Source organism: Oncorhynchus mykiss, chromosome 18 (genome assembly GCF_013265735.2).
Source record: "Oncorhynchus mykiss isolate Arlee chromosome 18, USDA_OmykA_1.1, whole genome shotgun sequence".
Taxonomy (NCBI): Eukaryota; Metazoa; Chordata; class Actinopteri; order Salmoniformes; family Salmonidae; genus Oncorhynchus; species Oncorhynchus mykiss.
Window position 1 is genome coordinate 8,543,499 of NC_048582.1, and position 22,524 is coordinate 8,566,022.

General features: G+C 41.5%; 1 protein-coding gene across 1 annotated transcript in view; it reads right to left on the reverse strand.

Moving 5' to 3' along the window:
• Positions 1-22,524, reverse strand: part of LOC110528847 (DNA annealing helicase and endonuclease ZRANB3-like) — a 101,880-nt gene that overhangs the window by 20,538 nt on the left and 58,818 nt on the right. The window contains exon 15 of the mRNA XM_036951658.1: positions 20,860-21,339. Coding sequence (XP_036807553.1) covers positions 20,860-21,339 — 480 coding nt within the window. The remainder of the gene's footprint in view (positions 1-20,859; positions 21,340-22,524) is intronic.

Consider the following 22,524-nt stretch of genomic DNA (forward strand, 5'->3'; position numbering starts at 1 on the left):
TTAGAACAGACAGGATATCTATCTAGGTGGAAATCAGACTCCATAATACATCTAGGTGGGACAGTCACAGTACACAGCAGCTTTAGTTAGATCAGACAGGATATCTATCTAGGTAGTTAGAACAGACAGGATATCTATCTAGGTAGTTAGAACAGACAGGATATCTATCTAGGTGGAAATCAGACTCCATAATACATCTAGGAGGGACAGTCACAGTACACAGCAGCTTTAGTTAGAACAGACAGGATATCCATCTAGGAGGAAATCAGACTCCATAATACATCTAGGAGGGACAGTCACAGTACACAGCAGCTTTAGTTAGAACAGACAGGATATCTATCTAGGTGGAAATCAGACTCCATAATACATCTAGGAGGGACAGTCACAGTACACAGCAGCTTTAGTTAGAACAGACAGGATATCCATCTAGGAGGAAATCATACTCCATAATACATCTAGGAGGGACAGTCACAGTACACAGCAGCTTTAGTTAGAACAGACAGGATATCCATCTAGGTAGTTAGAACAGACAGGATATCTATCTAGGTAGTTAGAACAGACAGGATATCTATCTAGGTGGGAATCAGACTCCATAATACATCTAGGAGGGACAGTCACAGTACACAGCAGCTTTAGTTAGAACAGACAGGATATCTATCTAGGTAGTTAGAACAGACAGGATATCTATCTAGGTGGAAATCAGACTCCATAATACATCTAGGAGGGACAGTCACAGCACACAGCAGCTTTAGTTAGAACAGACAGGATATCTATCTAGGAGGAAATCAGACTCCATAATACATCTAGGTGGGACAGTCACAGTACACAGCAGCTTTAGTTAGAACAGACAGGATATATATCTAGGTAGTTAGAACAGACAGGATATCTATCTAGGTAGTTAGAACAGACAGGATATCTATCTAGGTAGTTAGAACAGACAGGATATCTATCTAGGTGACGACAGCAGCTTTAGTTAGATCAGACAGGATATCTATCTAGGTGGAAATCAGACTCCATAATACATCTAGGAGGGACAGTCACAGTACACAGCAACTTAAGTTAGAACAGACAGGATATCTATCTAGGTGGAAATCAGACTCCATAATACATCTAGGAGGGACAGTCACAGTACACAGCAACTTTAGTTAGAACAGACAGGATATCTATCTAGGTGGAAATCAGACTCCATAATACATCTAGGAGGGACAGTCACAGCACACAGCAGCTTTAGTTAGAACAGACAGGATATCTATCTAGGTGGAAATCAGACTCCATAATACATCTAGGTGGGACAGTCACAGTACACAGCAGCTTTAGTTAGATCAGACAGGATATCTATCTAGGTAGTTAGAACAGACAGGATATCTATCTAGGTAGTTAGAACAGACAGGATATCTATCTAGGTGGAAATCAGACTCCATAATACATCTAGGAGGGACAGTCACAGTACACAGCAGCTTTAGTTAGAACAGACAGGATATCCATCTAGGAGGAAATCAGACTCCATAATACATCTAGGAGGGACAGTCACAGTACACAGCAGCTTTAGTTAGAACAGACAGGATATCTATCTAGGTGGAAATCAGACTCCATAATACATCTAGGAGGGACAGTCACAGTACACAGCAGCTTTAGTTAGAACAGACAGGATATCCATCTAGGAGGAAATCAGACTCCATAATACATCTAGGAGGGACAGTCACAGTACACAGCAGCTTTAGTTAGAACAGACAGGATATCCATCTAGGTAGTTAGAACAGACAGGATATCTATCTAGGTAGTTAGAACAGACAGGATATCTATCTAGGTGGGAATCAGACTCCATAATACATCTAGGAGGGACAGTCACAGTACACAGCAGCTTTAGTTAGAACAGACAGGATATCTATCTAGGTAGTTAGAACAGACAGGATATCTATCTAGGTGGAAATCAGACTCCATAATACATCTAGGAGGGACAGTCACAGCACACAGCAGCTTTAGTTAGAACAGACAGGATATCTATCTAGGAGGAAATCAGACTCCATAATACATCTAGGTGGGACAGTCACAGTACACAGCAGCTTTAGTTACAACAGACAGGATATATATCTAGGTAGTTAGAACAGACAGGATATCTATCTAGGTAGTTAGAACAGACAGGATATCTATCTAGGTAGTTAGAACAGACAGGATATCTATCTAGGTGACGACAGCAGCTTTAGTTAGATCAGACAGGATATCTATCTAGGTGGAAATCAGACTCCATAATACATCTAGGAGGGACAGTCACAGTACACAGCAACTTAAGTTAGAACAGACAGGATATCTATCTAGGTGGAAATCAGACTCCATAATACATCTAGGAGGGACAGTCACAGTACACAGCAACTTTAGTTAGAACAGACAGGATATCTATCTAGGTGGAAATCAGACTCCATAATACATCTAGGAGGGACAGTCACAGCACACAGCAGCTTTAGTTAGAACAGACAGGATATCTATCTAGGTGGAAATCAGACTCCATAATACATCTAGGTGGGACAGTCACAGTACACAGCAGCTTTAGTTAGAACAGACAGGATATCTATCTAGGTAGTTAGAACAGACAGGATATCTATCTAGGTAGTTAGAACAGACAGGATATCTATCTAGGAGGAAATCAGACTCCATAATACATCTAGGTGGGACAGTCACAGTACACAGCAGCTTTAGTTAGAACAGACAGGATATCTATCTAGGTAGTTAGAACAGACAGGATATCTATCTAGGTAGTTAGAACAGACAGGATATCTATCTAGGTAGTTAGAACAGACAGGATATCTATCTAGGTGACGACAGCAGCTTTAGTTAGATCAGACAGGATATCTATCTAGGTGGAAATCAGACTCCATAATACATCTAGGAGGGACAGTCACAGTACACAGCAACTTAAGTTAGAACAGACAGGATATCTATCTAGGTGGAAATCAGACTCCATAATACATCTAGGAGGGACAGTCACAGTACACAGCAACTTTAGTTAGAACAGACAGGATATCTATCTAGGTGGAAATCAGACTCCATAATACATCTAGGAGGGACAGTCACAGTACACAGCAGCTTTAGTTAGAACAGACAGGATATCCATCTAGGTAGTTAGAACAGACAGGATATCCATCTAGGTAGTTAGAACAGACAGGATATCTATCTAGGAGGGACAGTCACAGTACACAGCAGCTTTAGTTAGAACAGACAGGATATCTATCTAGGTGGAAATCAGACTCCATAATACATCTAGGAGGGACAGTCACAGTACACAGCAGCTCTAGTTAGAACAGACAGGATATCTATCTAGGAGGAAATCAGACTCCATAATACATCTAGGAGGGACAGTCACAGTACACAGCAGCTTTAGTTAGAACAGACAGGATATCCATCTAGGAGGAAATCAGACTCCATAATACATCTAGGAGGGACAGTCACAGCACACAGCAGCTTTAGTTAGAACAGACAGGATATCTATCTAGGTGGAAATCAGACTCCATAATACATCTAGGAGGGACAGTCACAGTACACAGCAGCTTTAGTTAGATCAGACAGGATATCTATCTAGGTAGTTAGAACAGACAGGATATCTATCTAGGTAGTTAGAACAGACAGGATATCTATCTAGGTGGAAATCAGACTCCATAATACATCTAGGAGGGACAGTCACAGTACACAGCAGCTTTAGTTAGAACAGAAAGGATATCCATCTAGGAGGAAATCAGACTCCATAATACATCTAGGAGGGACAGTCACAGTACACAGCAGCTTTAGTTAGAACAGACAGGATATCTATCTATGTGGAAATCAGACTCCATAATACATCTAGGAGGGACAGTCACAGTACACAGCAGCTTTAGTTAGAACAGACAGGATATCCATCTAGGAGGAAATCAGACTCCATAATACATCTAGGAGGGACAGTCACAGTACACAGCAGCTTTAGTTAGAACAGACAGGATATCCATCTAGGTAGTTAGAACAGACAGGATATCTATCTAGGTAGTTAGAACAGACAGGATATCTATCTAGGTGGGAATCAGACTCCATAATACATCTAGGAGGGACAGTCACAGTAAACAGCAGCTTTAGTTAGAACAGACAGGATATCTATCTAGGTAGTTAGAACAGACAGGATATCTATCTAGGTGGAAATCAGACTCCATAATAAATCTAGGAGGGACAGTCACAGCACACAGCAGCTTTAGTTAGAACAGACAGGATATCTATCTAGGAGGAAATCAGACTCCATAATACATCTAGGTGGGACAGTCACAGTACACAGCAGCTTTAGTTAGAACAGACAGGATATATATCTAGGTAGTTAGAACAGACAGGATATCTATCTAGGTAGTTAGAACAGACAGGATATCTATCTAGGTAGTTAGAACAGACAGGATATCTATCTAGGTGACGACAGCAGCTTTAGTTAGATCAGACAGGATATCTATCTAGGTGGAAATCAGACTCCATAATACATCTAGGAGGGACAGTCACAGTACACAGCAACTTAAGTTAGAACAGACAGGATATCTATCTAGGTGGAAATCAGACTCCATAATACATCTAGGAGGGACAGTCACAGTACACAGCAACTTTAGTTAGAACAGACAGGATATCTATCTAGGTGGAAATCAGACTCCATAATACATCTAGGAGGGACAGTCACAGCACACAGCAGCTTTAGTTAGAACAGACAGGATATCTATCTAGGTGGAAATCAGACTCCATAATACATCTAGGTGGGACAGTCACAGTACACAGCAGCTTTAGTTAGAACAGACAGGATATCTATCTAGGTAGTTAGAACAGACAGGATATCTATCTAGGTAGTTAGAACAGACAGGATATCTATCTAGGAGGAAATCAGACTCCATAATACATCTAGGTGGGACAGTCACAGTACACAGCAGCTTTAGTTAGAACAGACAGGATATCTATCTAGGTAGTTAGAACAGACAGGATATCTATCTAGGTAGTTAGAACAGACAGGATATCTATCTAGGTAGTTAGAACAGACAGGATATCTATCTAGGTGACGACAGCAGCTTTAGTTAGATCAGACAGGATATCTATCTAGGTGGAAATCAGACTCCATAATACATCTAGGAGGGACAGTCACAGTACACAGCAACTTAAGTTAGAACAGACAGGATATCTATCTAGGTGGAAATCAGACTCCATAATACATCTAGGAGGGACAGTCACAGTACACAGCAACTTTAGTTAGAACAGACAGGATATCTATCTAGGTGGAAATCAGACTCCATAATACATCTAGGAGGGACAGTCACAGTACACAGCAGCTTTAGTTAGAACAGACAGGATATCCATCTAGGTAGTTAGAACAGACAGGATATCCATCTAGGTAGTTAGAACAGACAGGATATCTATCTAGGAGGGACAGTCACAGTACACAGCAGCTTTAGTTAGAACAGACAGGATATCTATCTAGGTGGAAATCAGACTCCATAATACATCTAGGAGGGACAGTCACAGTACACAGCAGCTCTAGTTAGAACAGACAGGATATCTATCTAGGAGGAAATCAGACTCCATAATACATCTAGGAGGGACAGTCACAGTACACAGCAGCTTTAGTTAGAACAGACAGGATATCCATCTAGGAGGAAATCAGACTCCATAATACATCTAGGAGGGACAGTCACAGCACACAGCAGCTTTAGTTAGAACAGACAGGATATCTATCTAGGTGGAAATCAGACTCCATAATACATCTAGGAGGGACAGTCACAGTACACAGCAGCTTTAGTTAGATCAGACAGGATATCTATCTAGGTAGTTAGAACAGACAGGATATCTATCTAGGTAGTTAGAACAGACAGGATATCTATCTAGGTGGAAATCAGACTCCATAATACATCTAGGAGGGACAGTCACAGTACACAGCAGCTTTAGTTAGAACAGAAAGGATATCCATCTAGGAGGAAATCAGACTCCATAATACATCTAGGAGGGACAGTCACAGTACACAGCAGCTTTAGTTAGAACAGACAGGATATCTATCTATGTGGAAATCAGACTCCATAATACATCTAGGAGGGACAGTCACAGTACACAGCAGCTTTAGTTAGAACAGACAGGATATCCATCTAGGAGGAAATCAGACTCCATAATACATCTAGGAGGGACAGTCACAGTACACAGCAGCTTTAGTTAGAACAGACAGGATATCCATCTAGGTAGTTAGAACAGACAGGATATCTATCTAGGTAGTTAGAACAGACAGGATATCTATCTAGGTGGGAATCAGACTCCATAATACATCTAGGAGGGACAGTCACAGTACACAGCAGCTTTAGTTAGAACAGACAGGATATCTATCTAGGTAGTTAGAACAGACAGGATATCTATCTAGGTGGAAATCAGACTCCATAATACATCTAGGAGGGACAGTCACAGTGCACAGCAGCTTTAGTTAGAACAGACAGGATATCTATCTAGGTAGTTAGAACAGACAGGATATCTATCTAGGTAGTTAGAACAGACAGGATATCTATCTAGGAGGAAATCAGACTCCATAATACATCTAGGAGGGACAGTCACAGTACACAGCAGCTTTAGTTAGAACAGACAGGATATCTATCTAGGTGGGAATCAGACTCCATAATACATCTAGGAGGGACAGTCACAGTACACAGCAACTTAAGTTAGAACAGACAGGATATCTATCTAGGTGGAAATCAGACTCCATAATACATCTAGGAGGGACAGTCACAGTACACAGCAGCTTTAGTTAGAACAGACAGGATATCTATCTAGGTAGTTAGAACAGACAGGATATCTATCTAGGTAGTTAGAACAGACAGGATATCTATCTAGGTGGAAATCAGACTCCATAATACATCTAGGAGGGACAGTCACAGTACACAGCAGCTTTAGTTAGAACAGACAGGATATCTATCTAGGTGGAAATCAGACTCCATAATACATCTAGGAGGGACAGTCATAGTACACAGCAGCTTTAGTTAGAACAGACAGGATATCTATCTAGGTAGTTAGAACAGACAGGATATCTATCTAGGTGGAAATCAGACTCCATAATACATCTAGGAGGGACAGTCACAGTACACAGCAGCTTTAGTTAGAACAGACAGGATATCCATCTAGGAGGAAATCAGACTCCATAATACATCTAGGAGGGACAGTCACAGTACACAGCAGCTTTAGTTAGAACAGACAGGATATCCATCTAGGAGGAAATCAGACTCCATAATACATCTAGGAGGGACAGTCACAGTACACAGCAGCTTTAGTTAGAACAGACAGGATATCCATCTAGGTAGTTAGAACAGACAGGATATCTATCTAGGTAGTTAGAACAGACAGGATATCTATCTAGGTGGGAATCAGACTCCATAATACATCTAGGAGGGACAGTCACAGTACACAGCAGCTTTAGTTAGAACAGACAGGATATCTATCTAGGTAGTTAGAACAGACAGGATATCTATCTAGGTGGAAATCAGACTCCATAATACATCTAGGAGGGACAGTCACAGCACACAGCAGCTTTAGTTAGAACAGACAGGATATCTATCTAGGAGGAAATCAGACTCCATAATACATCTAGGTGGGACAGTCACAGTACACAGCAGCTTTAGTTAGAACAGACAGGATATATATCTAGGTAGTTAGAACAGACAGGATATCTATCTAGGTAGTTAGAACAGACAGGATATCTATCTAGGTAGTTAGAACAGACAGGATATCTATCTAGGTGACGACAGCAGCTTTAGTTAGATCAGACAGGATATCTATCTAGGTGGAAATCAGACTCCATAATACATCTAGGAGGGACAGTCACAGTACACAGCAACTTAAGTTAGAACAGACAGGATATCTATCTAGGTGGAAATCAGACTCCATAATACATCTAGGAGGGACAGTCACAGTACACAGCAACTTTAGTTAGAACAGACAGGATATCTATCTAGGTGGAAATCAGACTCCATAATACATCTAGGAGGGACAGTCACAGCACACAGCAGCTTTAGTTAGAACAGACAGGATATCTATCTAGGTGGAAATCAGACTCCATAATACATCTAGGTGGGACAGTCACAGTACACAGCAGCTTTAGTTAGAACAGACAGGATATCTATCTAGGTAGTTAGAACAGACAGGATATCTATCTAGGTAGTTAGAACAGACAGGATATCTATCTAGGAGGAAATCAGACTCCATAATACATCTAGGTGGGACAGTCACAGTACACAGCAGCTTTAGTTAGAACAGACAGGATATCTATCTAGGTAGTTAGAACAGACAGGATATCTATCTAGGTAGTTAGAACAGACAGGATATCTATCTAGGTAGTTAGAACAGACAGGATATCTATCTAGGTGACGACAGCAGCTTTAGTTAGATCAGACAGGATATCTATCTAGGTGGAAATCAGACTCCATAATACATCTAGGAGGGACAGTCACAGTACACAGCAACTTAAGTTAGAACAGACAGGATATCTATCTAGGTGGAAATCAGACTCCATAATACATCTAGGAGGGACAGTCACAGTACACAGCAACTTTAGTTAGAACAGACAGGATATCTATCTAGGTGGAAATCAGACTCCATAATACATCTAGGAGGGACAGTCACAGTACACAGCAGCTTTAGTTAGAACAGACAGGATATCCATCTAGGTAGTTAGAACAGACAGGATATCCATCTAGGTAGTTAGAACAGACAGGATATCTATCTAGGAGGGACAGTCACAGTACACAGCAGCTTTAGTTAGAACAGACAGGATATCTATCTAGGTGGAAATCAGACTCCATAATACATCTAGGAGGGACAGTCACAGTACACAGCAGCTCTAGTTAGAACAGACAGGATATCTATCTAGGAGGAAATCAGACTCCATAATACATCTAGGAGGGACAGTCACAGTACACAGCAGCTTTAGTTAGAACAGACAGGATATCCATCTAGGAGGAAATCAGACTCCATAATACATCTAGGAGGGACAGTCACAGCACACAGCAGCTTTAGTTAGAACAGACAGGATATCCATCTAGGAGGAAATCAGACTCCATAATACATCTAGGAGGGACAGTCACAGTACACAGCAGCTTTAGTTAGAACAGACAGGATATCTATCTAGGTAGTTAGAACAGACAGGATATCTATCTAGGTAGTTAGAACAGACAGGATATCTATCTAGGTGGAAATCAGACTCCATAATACATCTAGGAGGGACAGTCACAGTACACAGCAGCTTTAGTTAGAACAGACAGGATATCTATCTAGGTAGTTAGAACAGACAGGATATCTATCTAGGTGGAAATCAGACTCCATAATACATCTAGGAGGGACAGTCACAGCACACAGCAGCTTTAGTTAGAACAGACAGGATATCTATCTAGGAGGAAATCAGACTCCATAATACATCTAGGTGGGACAGTCACAGTACAGAGCAGCTCTAGTTAGAACAGACAGGATATCTATCTAGGAGGAAATCAGACTCCATAATACATCTAGGAGGGACAGTCACAGTACACAGCAGCTTTAGTTAGAACAGACAGGATATCCATCTAGGTAGTTAGAACAGACAGGATATCTATCTAGGTAGTTAGAACAGACAGGATATCTATCTAGGTGGGAATCAGACTCCATAATACATCTAGGAGGGACAGTCACAGTACACAGCAGCTTTAGTTAGAACAGACAGGATATCTATCTAGGTAGTTAGAACAGACAGGATATCTATCTAGGTGGAAATCAGACTCCATAATACATCTAGGAGGGACAGTCACAGCACACAGCAGCTTTAGTTAGAACAGACAGGATATCTATCTAGGAGGAAATCAGACTCCATAATACATCTAGGTGGGACAGTCACAGTACACAGCAGCTTTAGTTAGAACAGACAGGATATATATCTAGGTAGTTAGAACAGACAGGATATCTATCTAGGTAGTTAGAACAGACAGGATATCTATCTAGGTAGTTAGAACAGACAGGATATCTATCTAGGTGACGACAGCAGCTTTAGTTAGATCAGACAGGATATCTATCTAGGTGGAAATCAGACTCCATAATACATCTAGGAGGGACAGTCACAGTACACAGCAACTTAAGTTAGAACAGACAGGATATCTATCTAGGTGGAAATCAGACTCCATAATACATCTAGGAGGGACAGTCACAGTACACAGCAACTTTAGTTAGAACAGACAGGATATCTATCTAGGTGGAAATCAGACTCCATAATACATCTAGGAGGGACAGTCACAGCACACAGCAGCTTTAGTTAGAACAGACAGGATATCTATCTAGGTGGAAATCAGACTCCATAATACATCTAGGTGGGACAGTCACAGTACACAGCAGCTTTAGTTAGAACAGACAGGATATCTATCTAGGTAGTTAGAACAGACAGGATATCTATCTAGGTAGTTAGAACAGACAGGATATCTATCTAGGAGGAAATCAGACTCCATAATACATCTAGGTGGGACAGTCACAGTACACAGCAGCTTTAGTTAGAACAGACAGGATATCTATCTAGGTAGTTAGAACAGACAGGATATCTATCTAGGTAGTTAGAACAGACAGGATATCTATCTAGGTAGTTAGAACAGACAGGATATCTATCTAGGTGACGACAGCAGCTTTAGTTAGATCAGACAGGATATCTATCTAGGTGGAAATCAGACTCCATAATACATATAGGAGGGACAGTCACAGTACACAGCAACTTTAGTTAGAACAGACAGGATATCTATCTAGGTGGAAATCAGACTCCATAATACATCTAGGAGGGACAGTCACAGTACACAGCAGCTTTAGTTAGAACAGACAGGATATCCATCTAGGTAGTTAGAACAGACAGGATATCCATCTAGGTAGTTAGAACAGACAGGATATCTATCTAGGAGGGACAGTCACAGTACACAGCAGCTTTAGTTAGAACAGACAGGATATCTATCTAGGTGGAAATCAGACTCCATAATACATCTAGGAGGGACAGTCACAGTACACAGCAGCTCTAGTTAGAACAGACAGGATATCTATCTAGGAGGAAATCAGACTCCATAATACATCTAGGAGGGACAGTCACAGTACACAGCAGCTTTAGTTAGAACAGACAGGATATCCATCTAGGAGGAAATCAGACTCCATAATACATCTAGGAGGGACAGTCACAGCACACAGCAGCTTTAGTTAGAACAGACAGGATATCTATCTAGGTGGAAATCAGACTCCATAATACATCTAGGAGGGACAGTCACAGTACACAGCAGCTTTAGTTAGATCAGACAGGATATCTATCTAGGTAGTTAGAACAGACAGGATATCTATCTAGGTAGTTAGAACAGACAGGATATCTATCTAGGTGGAAATCAGACTCCATAATACATCTAGGAGGGACAGTCACAGTACACAGCAGCTTTAGTTAGAACAGAAAGGATATCCATCTAGGAGGAAATCAGACTCCATAATACATCTAGGAGGGACAGTCACAGTACACAGCAGCTTTAGTTAGAACAGACAGGATATCTATCTATGTGGAAATCAGACTCCATAATACATCTAGGAGGGACAGTCACAGTACACAGCAGCTTTAGTTAGAACAGACAGGATATCCATCTAGGAGGAAATCAGACTCCATAATACATCTAGGAGGGACAGTCACAGTACACAGCAGCTTTAGTTAGAACAGACAGGATATCCATCTAGGTAGTTAGAACAGACAGGATATCTATCTAGGTAGTTAGAACAGACAGGATATCTATCTAGGTGGGAATCAGACTCCATAATACATCTAGGAGGGACAGTCACAGTACACAGCAGCTTTAGTTAGAACAGACAGGATATCTATCTAGGTAGTTAGAACAGACAGGATATCTATCTAGGAGGAAATCAGACTCCATAATACATCTAGGTGGGACAGTCACAGTACACAGCAGCTCTAGTTAGAACAGACAGGATATCTATCTAGGAGGAAATCAGACTCCATAATACATCTAGGAGGGACAGTCACAGTACACAGCAGCTTTAGTTAGAACAGACAGGATATCCATCTAGGTAGTTAGAACAGACAGGATATCTATCTAGGTAGTTAGAACAGACAGGATATCTATCTAGGTGGGAATCAGACTCCATAATACATCTAGGAGGGACAGTCACAGTACACAGCAGCTTTAGTTAGAACAGACAGGATATCTATCTAGGTAGTTAGAACAGACAGGATATCTATCTAGGTGGAAATCAGACTCCATAATACATCTAGGAGGGACAGTCACAGCACACAGCAGCTTTAGTTAGAACAGACAGGATATCTATCTAGGAGGAAATCAGACTCCATAATACATCTAGGTGGGACAGTCACAGTACACAGCAGCTTTAGTTAGAACAGACAGGATATATATCTAGGTAGTTAGAACAGACAGGATATCCATCTAGGTAGTTAGAACAGACAGGATATCCATCTAGGTAGTTAGAACAGACAGGATATCTATCTAGGAGGGACAGTCACAGTACACAGCAGCTTTAGTTAGAACAGACAGGATATCTATCTAGGTGGAAATCAGACTCCATAATACATCTAGGAGGGACAGTCACAGTACACAGCAGCTCTAGTTAGAACAGACAGGATATCTATCTAGGAGGAAATCAGACTCCATAATACATCTAGGAGGGACAGTCACAGTACACAGCAGCTTTAGTTAGAACAGACAGGATATCCATCTAGGAGGAAATCAGACTCCATAATACATCTAGGAGGGACAGTCACAGCACACAGCAGCTTTAGTTAGAACAGACAGGATATCTATCTAGGTGGAAATCAGACTCCATAATACATCTAGGAGGGACAGTCACAGTACACAGCAGCTTTAGTTAGATCAGACAGGATATCTATCTAGGTAGTTAGAACAGACAGGATATCTATCTAGGTAGTTAGAACAGACAGGATATCTATCTAGGTGGAAATCAGACTCCATAATACATCTAGGAGGGACAGTCACAGTACACAGCAGCTTTAGTTAGAACAGAAAGGATATCCATCTAGGAGGAAATCAGACTCCATAATACATCTAGGAGGGACAGTCACAGTACACAGCAGCTTTAGTTAGAACAGACAGGATATCTATCTATGTGGAAATCAGACTCCATAATACATCTAGGAGGGACAGTCACAGTACACAGCAGCTTTAGTTAGAACAGACAGGATATCCATCTAGGAGGAAATCAGACTCCATAATACATCTAGGAGGGACAGTCACAGTACACAGCAGCTTTAGTTAGAACAGACAGGATATCCATCTAGGTAGTTAGAACAGACAGGATATCTATCTAGGTAGTTAGAACAGACAGGATATCTATCTAGGTGGGAATCAGACTCCATAATACATCTAGGAGGGACAGTCACAGTACACAGCAGCTTTAGTTAGAACAGACAGGATATCTATCTAGGTAGTTAGAACAGACAGGATATCTATCTAGGAGGAAATCAGACTCCATAATACATCTAGGTGGGACAGTCACAGTACACAGCAGCTCTAGTTAGAACAGACAGGATATCTATCTAGGAGGAAATCAGACTCCATAATACATCTAGGAGGGACAGTCACAGTACACAGCAGCTTTAGTTAGAACAGACAGGATATCCATCTAGGTAGTTAGAACAGACAGGATATCTATCTAGGTAGTTAGAACAGACAGGATATCTATCTAGGTGGGAATCAGACTCCATAATACATCTAGGAGGGACAGTCACAGTACACAGCAGCTTTAGTTAGAACAGACAGGATATCTATCTAGGTAGTTAGAACAGACAGGATATCTATCTAGGTGGAAATCAGACTCCATAATACATCTAGGAGGGACAGTCACAGCACACAGCAGCTTTAGTTAGAACAGACAGGATATCTATCTAGGAGGAAATCAGACTCCATAATACATCTAGGTGGGACAGTCACAGTACACAGCAGCTTTAGTTAGAACAGACAGGATATATATCTAGGTAGTTAGAACAGACAGGATATCTATCTAGGTAGTTAGAACAGACAGGATATCTATCTAGGTAGTTAGAACAGACAGGATATCTATCTAGGTGACGACAGCAGCTTTAGTTAGATCAGACAGGATATCTATCTAGGTGGAAATCAGACTCCATAATACATCTAGGAGGGACAGTCACAGTACACAGCAACTTAAGTTAGAACAGACAGGATATCTATCTAGGTGGAAATCAGACTCCATAATACATCTAGGAGGGACAGTCACAGTACACAGCAACTTTAGTTAGAACAGACAGGATATCTATCTAGGTGGAAATCAGACTCCATAATACATCTAGGAGGGACAGTCACAGCACACAGCAGCTTTAGTTAGAACAGACAGGATATCTATCTAGGTGGAAATCAGACTCCATAATACATCTAGGTGGGACAGTCACAGTACACAGCAGCTTTAGTTAGAACAGACAGGATATCTATCTAGGTAGTTAGAACAGACAGGATATCTATCTAGGTAGTTAGAACAGACAGGATATCTATCTAGGAGGAAATCAGACTCCATAATACATCTAGGTGGGACAGTCACAGTACACAGCAGCTTTAGTTAGAACAGACAGGATATCTATCTAGGTAGTTAGAACAGACAGGATATCTATCTAGGTAGTTAGAACAGACAGGATATCTATCTAGGTAGTTAGAACAGACAGGATATCTATCTAGGTGACGACAGCAGCTTTAGTTAGATCAGACAGGATATCTATCTAGGTGGAAATCAGACTCCATAATACATCTAGGAGGGACAGTCACAGTACACAGCAACTTAAGTTAGAACAGACAGGATATCTATCTAGGTGGAAATCAGACTCCATAATACATCTAGGAGGGACAGTCACAGTACACAGCAACTTTAGTTAGAACAGACAGGATATCTATCTAGGTGGAAATCAGACTCCATAATACATCTAGGAGGGACAGTCACAGTACACAGCAGCTTTAGTTAGAACAGACAGGATATCCATCTAGGTAGTTAGAACAGACAGGATATCCATCTAGGTAGTTAGAACAGACAGGATATCTATCTAGGAGGGACAGTCACAGTACACAGCAGCTTTAGTTAGAACAGACAGGATATCTATCTAGGTGGAAATCAGACTCCATAATACATCTAGGAGGGACAGTCACAGTACACAGCAGCTCTAGTTAGAACAGACAGGATATCTATCTAGGAGGAAATCAGACTCCATAATACATCTAGGAGGGACAGTCACAGTACACAGCAGCTTTAGTTAGAACAGACAGGATATCCATCTAGGAGGAAATCAGACTCCATAATACATCTAGGAGGGACAGTCACAGCACACAGCAGCTTTAGTTAGAACAGACAGGATATCTATCTAGGTGGAAATCAGACTCCATAATACATCTAGGAGGGACAGTCAAAGTACACAGCAGCTTTAGTTAGATCAGACAGGATATCTATCTAGGTAGTTAGAACAGACAGGATATCTATCTAGGTAGTTAGAACAGACAGGATATCTATCTAGGTGGAAATCAGACTCCATAATACATCTAGGAGGGACAGTCACAGTACACAGCAGCTTTAGTTAGAACAGAAAGGATATCTATCTAGGAGGAAATCAGACTCCATAATACATCTAGGTGGGACAGTCACAGTACACAGCAGCTCTAGTTAGAACAGACAGGATATCCATCTAGGAGGAAATCAGACTCCATAATACATCTAGGAGGGACAGTCACAGCACACAGCAGCTTTAGTTAGAACAGACAGGATATCTATCTAGGTGGAAATCAGACTCCATAATACATCTAGGAGGGACAGTCACAGTACACAGCAGCTTTAGTTAGATCAGACAGGATATCTATCTAGGTAGTTAGAACAGACAGGATATCTATCTAGGTAGTTAGAACAGACAGGATATCTATCTAGGTGGAAATCAGACTCCATAATACATCTAGGAGGGACAGTCACAGTACACAGCAGCTTTAGTTAGAACAGACAGGATATCTATCTAGGAGGAAATCAGACTCCATAATACATCTAGGTGGGACAGTCACAGTACACAGCAGCTCTAGTTAGAACAGACAGGATATCTATCTATAGGAGGAAATCAGACTCCATAATACATCTAGGAGGGACAGTCACAGTACACAGCAGCTTTAGTTAGAACAGACAGGATATCCATCTAGGTAGTTAGAACAGACAGGATATCTATCTAGGTAGTTAGAACAGACAGGATATCTATCTAGGTGGGAATCAGACTCCATAATACATCTAGGAGGGACAGTCACAGTACACAGCAGCTTTAGTTAGAACAGACAGGATATCTATCTAGGTAGTTAGAACAGACAGGATATCTATCTAGGTGGAAATCAGACTCCATAATACATCTAGGAGGGACAGTCACAGCACACAGCAGCTTTAGTTAGAACAGACAGGATATCTATCTAGGTAGTTAGAACAGACAGGATATCTATCTAGGTAGTTAGAACAGACAGGATATCTATCTAGGAGGAAATCAGACTCCATAATACATCTAGGAGGGACAGTCACAGTACACAGCAGCTTTAGTTAGAACAGACAGGATATCTATCTAGGTGGGAATCAGACTCCATAATACATCTAGGAGGGACAGTCACAGTACACAGCAACTTAAGTTAGAACAGACAGGATATCTATCTAGGTGGAAATCAGACTCCATAATACATCTAGGAGGGACAGTCACAGTACACAGCAGCTTTAGTTAGAACAGACAGGATATCTATCTAGGTAGTTAGAACAGACAGGATATCTATCTAGGTAGTTAGAACAGACAGGATATCTATCTAGGTGGAAATCAGACTCCATAATACATCTAGGAGGGACAGTCACAGTACACAGCAGCTTTAGTTAGAACAGACAGGATATCTATCTAGGTGGAAATCAGACTCCATAATACATCTAGGAGGGACAGTCACAGTACACAGCAGCTTTAGTTAGAACAGACAGGATATCTATCTAGGTGGAAATCAGACTCCATAATACATCTAGGAGGGACAGTCACAGTACACAGCAGCTTTAGTTAGAACAGACAGGATATCTATCTAGGTGGAAATCAGACTCCATAATACATCTAGGAGGGACAGTCACAGTACACAGCAGCTTTAGTTAGAACAGACAGGATATCTATCTAGGTAGTTAGAACAGACAGGATATCTATCTAGGTGGAAATCAGACTCCATAATACATCTAGGAGGGACAGTCACAGTACACAGCAGCTTTAGTTAGAACAGACAGGATATCCATCTAGGAGGAAATCAGACTCCATAATACATCTAGGAGGGACAGTCACAGTACACAGCAGCTTTAGTTAGAACAGACAGGATATCCATCTAGGTAGTTAGAACAGACAGGATATCTATCTAGGTGGAAATCAGACTCCATAATACATCTAGGAGGGACAGTCACAGTACACAGCAGCTTTAGTTAGAACAGACAGGATATCCATCTAGGTAGTTAGAACAGACAGGATATCTATCTAGGTAGTTAGAACAGACAGGATATCTATCTAGGTAGTTAGAACAGACAGGATATCCATCTAGGTAGTTAGAACAGACAGGATATTCATCTAGGTAGTTAGAACAGACAGGATATCTATCTAGGTGGAAATCAGACTCCATAATACATCTAGGAGGGACAGTCACAGCACACAACAGCTTTAGTTAGATCAGACAGGATATCTATCTAGGAGGAAATCAGACTCCATAATACATCTAGGAGGGACAGTCACAGTACACAGCAGCTTTAGTTAGAACAGACAGGATATCTATCTAGGTGGAAATCAGACTCCATAATACATCTAGGAGGGACAGTCACAGTACACAGCAGCTTTAGTTAGAACAGACAGGATATCTATCTAGGTAGTTAGAACAGACAGGATATCTATCTAGGTGGAAATCAGACTCCATAATACATCTAGGAGGGACAGTCACAGTACACAGCAGCTTTAGTTAGAACAGACAGGATATCCATCTAGGAGGAAATCAGACTCCATAATACATCTAGGAGGGACAGTCACAGTACACAGCAGCTTTAGTTAGAACAGACAGGATATCCATCTAGGTAGTTAGAACAGACAGGATATCTATCTAGGTGGAAATCAGACTCCATAATACATCTAGGAGGGACAGTCACAGTACACAGCAGCTTTAGTTAGAACAGACAGGATATCCATCTAGGTAGTTAGAACAGACAGGATATCTATCTAGGTGGAAATCAGACTCCATAATACATCTAGGAGGGACAGTCACAGTACACAGCAGCTTTAGTTAGAACAGACAGGATATCCATCTAGGTAGTTAGAACAGACAGGATATCTATCTAGGTAGTTAGAACAGACAGGATATCTATCTAGGTAGTTAGAACAGACAGGATATCCATCTAGGTAGTTAGAACAGACAGGATATTCATCTAGGTAGTTAGAACAGACAGGATATCTATCTAGGTAGTTAGAACAGACAGGATATCTATCTAGGTGGAAGACAGCAGCTTTAGTTAGAACAGACAGGATATCTATCTAGGTAGTTAGAACAGACAGGATATCTATCTAGGTGGAAATCAGACTCCATAATACATCTAGGAGGGACAGTCACAGCACACAGCAGCTTTAGTTAGAACAGACAGGATATCTATCTAGGTGGAAATCAGACTCCATAATACATCTAGGAGGGACAGTCACAGTACACAGCAGCTTTAGTTAGAACAGACAGGATATCCATCTAGGTAGTTAGAACAGACAGGATATCTATCTAGGTAGTTAGAACAGACAGGATATCTATCTAGGTAGTTAGAACAGACAGGATATCTATCTAGGTAGTTAGAACAGACAGGATATCCATCTAGGTAGTTAGAACAGACAGGATATCTATCTAGGTGGAAATCAGACTCCATAATACATCTAGGAGGGACAGTCACAGCACACAACAGCTTTAGTTAGATCAGACAGGATATCTATCTAGGAGGAAATCAGACTCCATAATACATCTAGGAGGGACAGTCACAGTACACAGCAGCTTTAGTTAGAACAGACAGGATATCTATCTAGGTGGAAGACAGCAGCTTTAGTTAGAACAGACAGGATATCTATCTAGGTAGTTAGAACAGACAGGATATCTATCTAGGTGGAAGACAGCAGCTTTAGTTAGATCAGACAGGATATCTATCTAGGTAGTTAGAACAGACAGGATATCTATCTAGGTGGAAGACAGCAGCTTTAGTTAGATCAGACAGGATATCTATCTAGGTGGAAGACAGCAGCTTTAGTTAGATCAGACAGGATATCTATCTAGGTAGTTAGAACAGACAGGATATCTATCTAGGTAGTTAGATCAGACAGGATATCTATCTAGGTGGAAGACAGCAGCTTTAGTTAAAACAGACAGGATATCTATCTAGGTAGTTAGAACAGACAGGATATCTATCTAGGTGACGACAGTTAGAACAGAATCCTCTCCCTCTCTCGAAGGGAAACGTGTGTTAACATCGTCAAAGCAAGTGAAGTAGATAATAATCAAAAAGTTAAATAAACAATAAAAATGAACAGTAAACATTTCACTCACAGAAGTTACAAAAGAATAAAGACATTTCAAATGTCATATTATGTCTGTATACAGTGTTGTAACAATGTGCAAAAGTTAAAGTAGACAAGGGAAAATAAATAAACATAAATATGGGTTGTATTTACAATGGTGTTTGTTCTTCACTGGTTGCCCTTTTCTCGTGGCAACAGGTCACACATCTTGCTGCTGTGATGTCACACTGGTATTTCACCCAGTAGATATAGGGAGTTTCTAACAATTGGTTTTGTTTTGGAATTCTTTGTGGGTCTGTGTAATCTGAGGGAAATATGTGTCTCTAATATGGTCATACTTTGGGCAGGAGGTTAGGAAGTGCAGCTCAGTTTCCACCTCATTTTGTGGGCAGAGTGCCCATAGCCTGCCTTCTCTTGAGAGCCAGGTCTGCCTACGGCGGCCTTTCTCAACAGCAAGGCTCTGCTCACCGAGTCTCTCTCTCTCTCTCTCATTAAGCCGCTCACTGAGTCTCTCAGAGTCTCTCTCTCTCTCTACCCCATAGGTTCCTTTTATTGGTCCACTGCAGTGTTCCACATGAACCCTGAGACTGAAGAACGTCTGTCTGGAAATAGAACACCCAGCCACTAGTGTCACATCACCATCAGAAGTGAGTGACATACACAAGGCCATTAACTGCCATTAAATGAGATTCAGGAAAAGTCCTGAATGGGAAAGACAAGACAAGGCAGGACTAACAGAACACAGTTCTTTTTTTCTGGACATATTTCTGGATCAGAATGTGTGATGTGTTATGATGACTGGGTGCAGGGGTGTCTGGAGCTGGTTGGTGCTGTTGAGGGTGTTAATTCATGTAGAGACAGACAGACAGACAAGACAGACAAGACAGACACGGATAATATGACTCATTCTTATGGAGTTTTTCAGAGCAATTAAAAAGCAATTAAAAACTTGAGGTAAATGCAAAATACACAAAATAAAAGCAATTTCATGAACCTATAGTTTAGAGCCAGTTTAAATACCATAAGGCTGTGAAGAGAAGAAACAATCCCCTTCTATAATAATACTAACAATAATAAGTCACACCCTCCCTTACCAAATCACCACACAACGGAGGGAGGCAGCTGGCGGCATATTGATGACTACCTCAGTGATACATAGCATTACAGCATTACAACATATGGGTGACTATTCACCCCAGACAATATCCCCCAGATATGTAGGAGGGAAGAAGGAAAGGAGGGTAGCAGGAAAGGGAAGATTAAAGTTGGATTACCATCAGTGTGCTCATGAGGGGCTGACTGGTCCTCTCCTGGTGATTGTTTGCCTTTGAGCTTCTCCTCCTCCTGCTCTCTCTGTTGACCGTCTGTCTGTCTCTCCTCCTGCTCTCTCTGTTGACCGTCTGTCTGTCTCTCCTCCTCCTGCCCTCTCTGTTGACCGTCTGTCTGTCTCTCCTCCTGCTCTCTCTGTTGACCGTCTGTCTGTCTCTCCTCCTGCTCTCTCTGTTGACCGTCTGTCTGTCTCTCCTCCTGCTCTCTCTGTTGCCCGTCTGTCTGTCTCTCCTCTTCCTGCCCTCTCTCTTGACCGTCCGTCTGTGGTTCAGTTGTCCCGGGAGAGGCAGGACCAGGACAGGGGGGGTCCTCCTGCTTGCTGTCCGACCCAGAGAGGACGATCCAGGGGTGTTCTCTAGGGGTGAACTGATCAGGCCTGGAGCCTGGGGACACAGCAGGTGAACCTGTAGATTGTGTGCCTGGAGCTGAGAGGTGGAAGAGAGAAAACACAACAAGGTTCTTTATAGATGTACATGTAGCCTAACAGTTCATATCCTTGTAGAAAACATGTACAACCACACAGATTAGTTTTGTACAGTTGTGTTCAGCGAAATGTACAAAGGCCAAGATTACAGGAAGTAGTTCAAAGACCTCTTAGGGGAGCAGAGAAGCAATGCGTCACACAGTCACTAAAATAATGTGTGAATTCAAATGTGAGCAGCTGCTTGTTGAGAGACACAGATTCTTGTCATTCTGCTCAGACAGTGTGGAATATTTGTGACTTGGTGACACATGGTGAAAACTAATAGAATGCTGCTGATATGTTGAAAATGAGCAGGATACGGGCCATCAATATGTAACTGATTCTCAACTCAAATTTCATCTGTGGGCAATTATGGGCCCCTTCTTTGATAAATTGTGACCTCCTGAACGTGTTTTTGTTGTGGACGAACAGGGGAAGAACTGGAACTAACAGACTAATTCATGATGTTTCCATTGTAAGGTTTGTTTCTGAAAGGCCATCCTCTTATAGATTTTCTCAAATGTCACCTGAATTTCCCAGCGCCCGACGCCGAGCCCCGACAACTAACGAGCTGAGGGGACCAGAGACTGCAGCTCAATTCTCCTCAGACTAGACTGCTGCCTGCCAAACAAGACATTCTCCTCAGACTGCTGCCTGCCAAACAAGACATTCTCCTCAGACTGCTGCCTGCCAAACAAGACATTCTCCTCAGACTAGACTGCTGCCTGCCAAACAAGACATCCTCCTCAGACTAGACTGCTGACTGCCAAACAAGACATTCTCCTCAGACTAGACTGCTGCCTGCCAAACAAGACATTCTCCTCAGACTAGACTGCTGCCTGCCAAACAAGACATTCTCCTCAGACTAGACTGCTGCCTGCCAAACAAGACATTCTCCTCAGACTAGACTACCTCCTGCCAAACAAGACATTCTCCTCAGACTAGACTACCTCCTGCCAAACAAGACACCCTCCTGACGATTCTAAAAAAGTGATCTTTGTCAAAAGTCTGTGAATGCAATATGCATTTATTTCCTAATGCTGTGATATAATAGTGCTTATTTTCTCAGCATTTCCTGTTTGGTGACAGTGATTACAGTGTCATGTTTTGAGAGATGTGAAGTCTTAATACCATCAGAGTTGTTGTT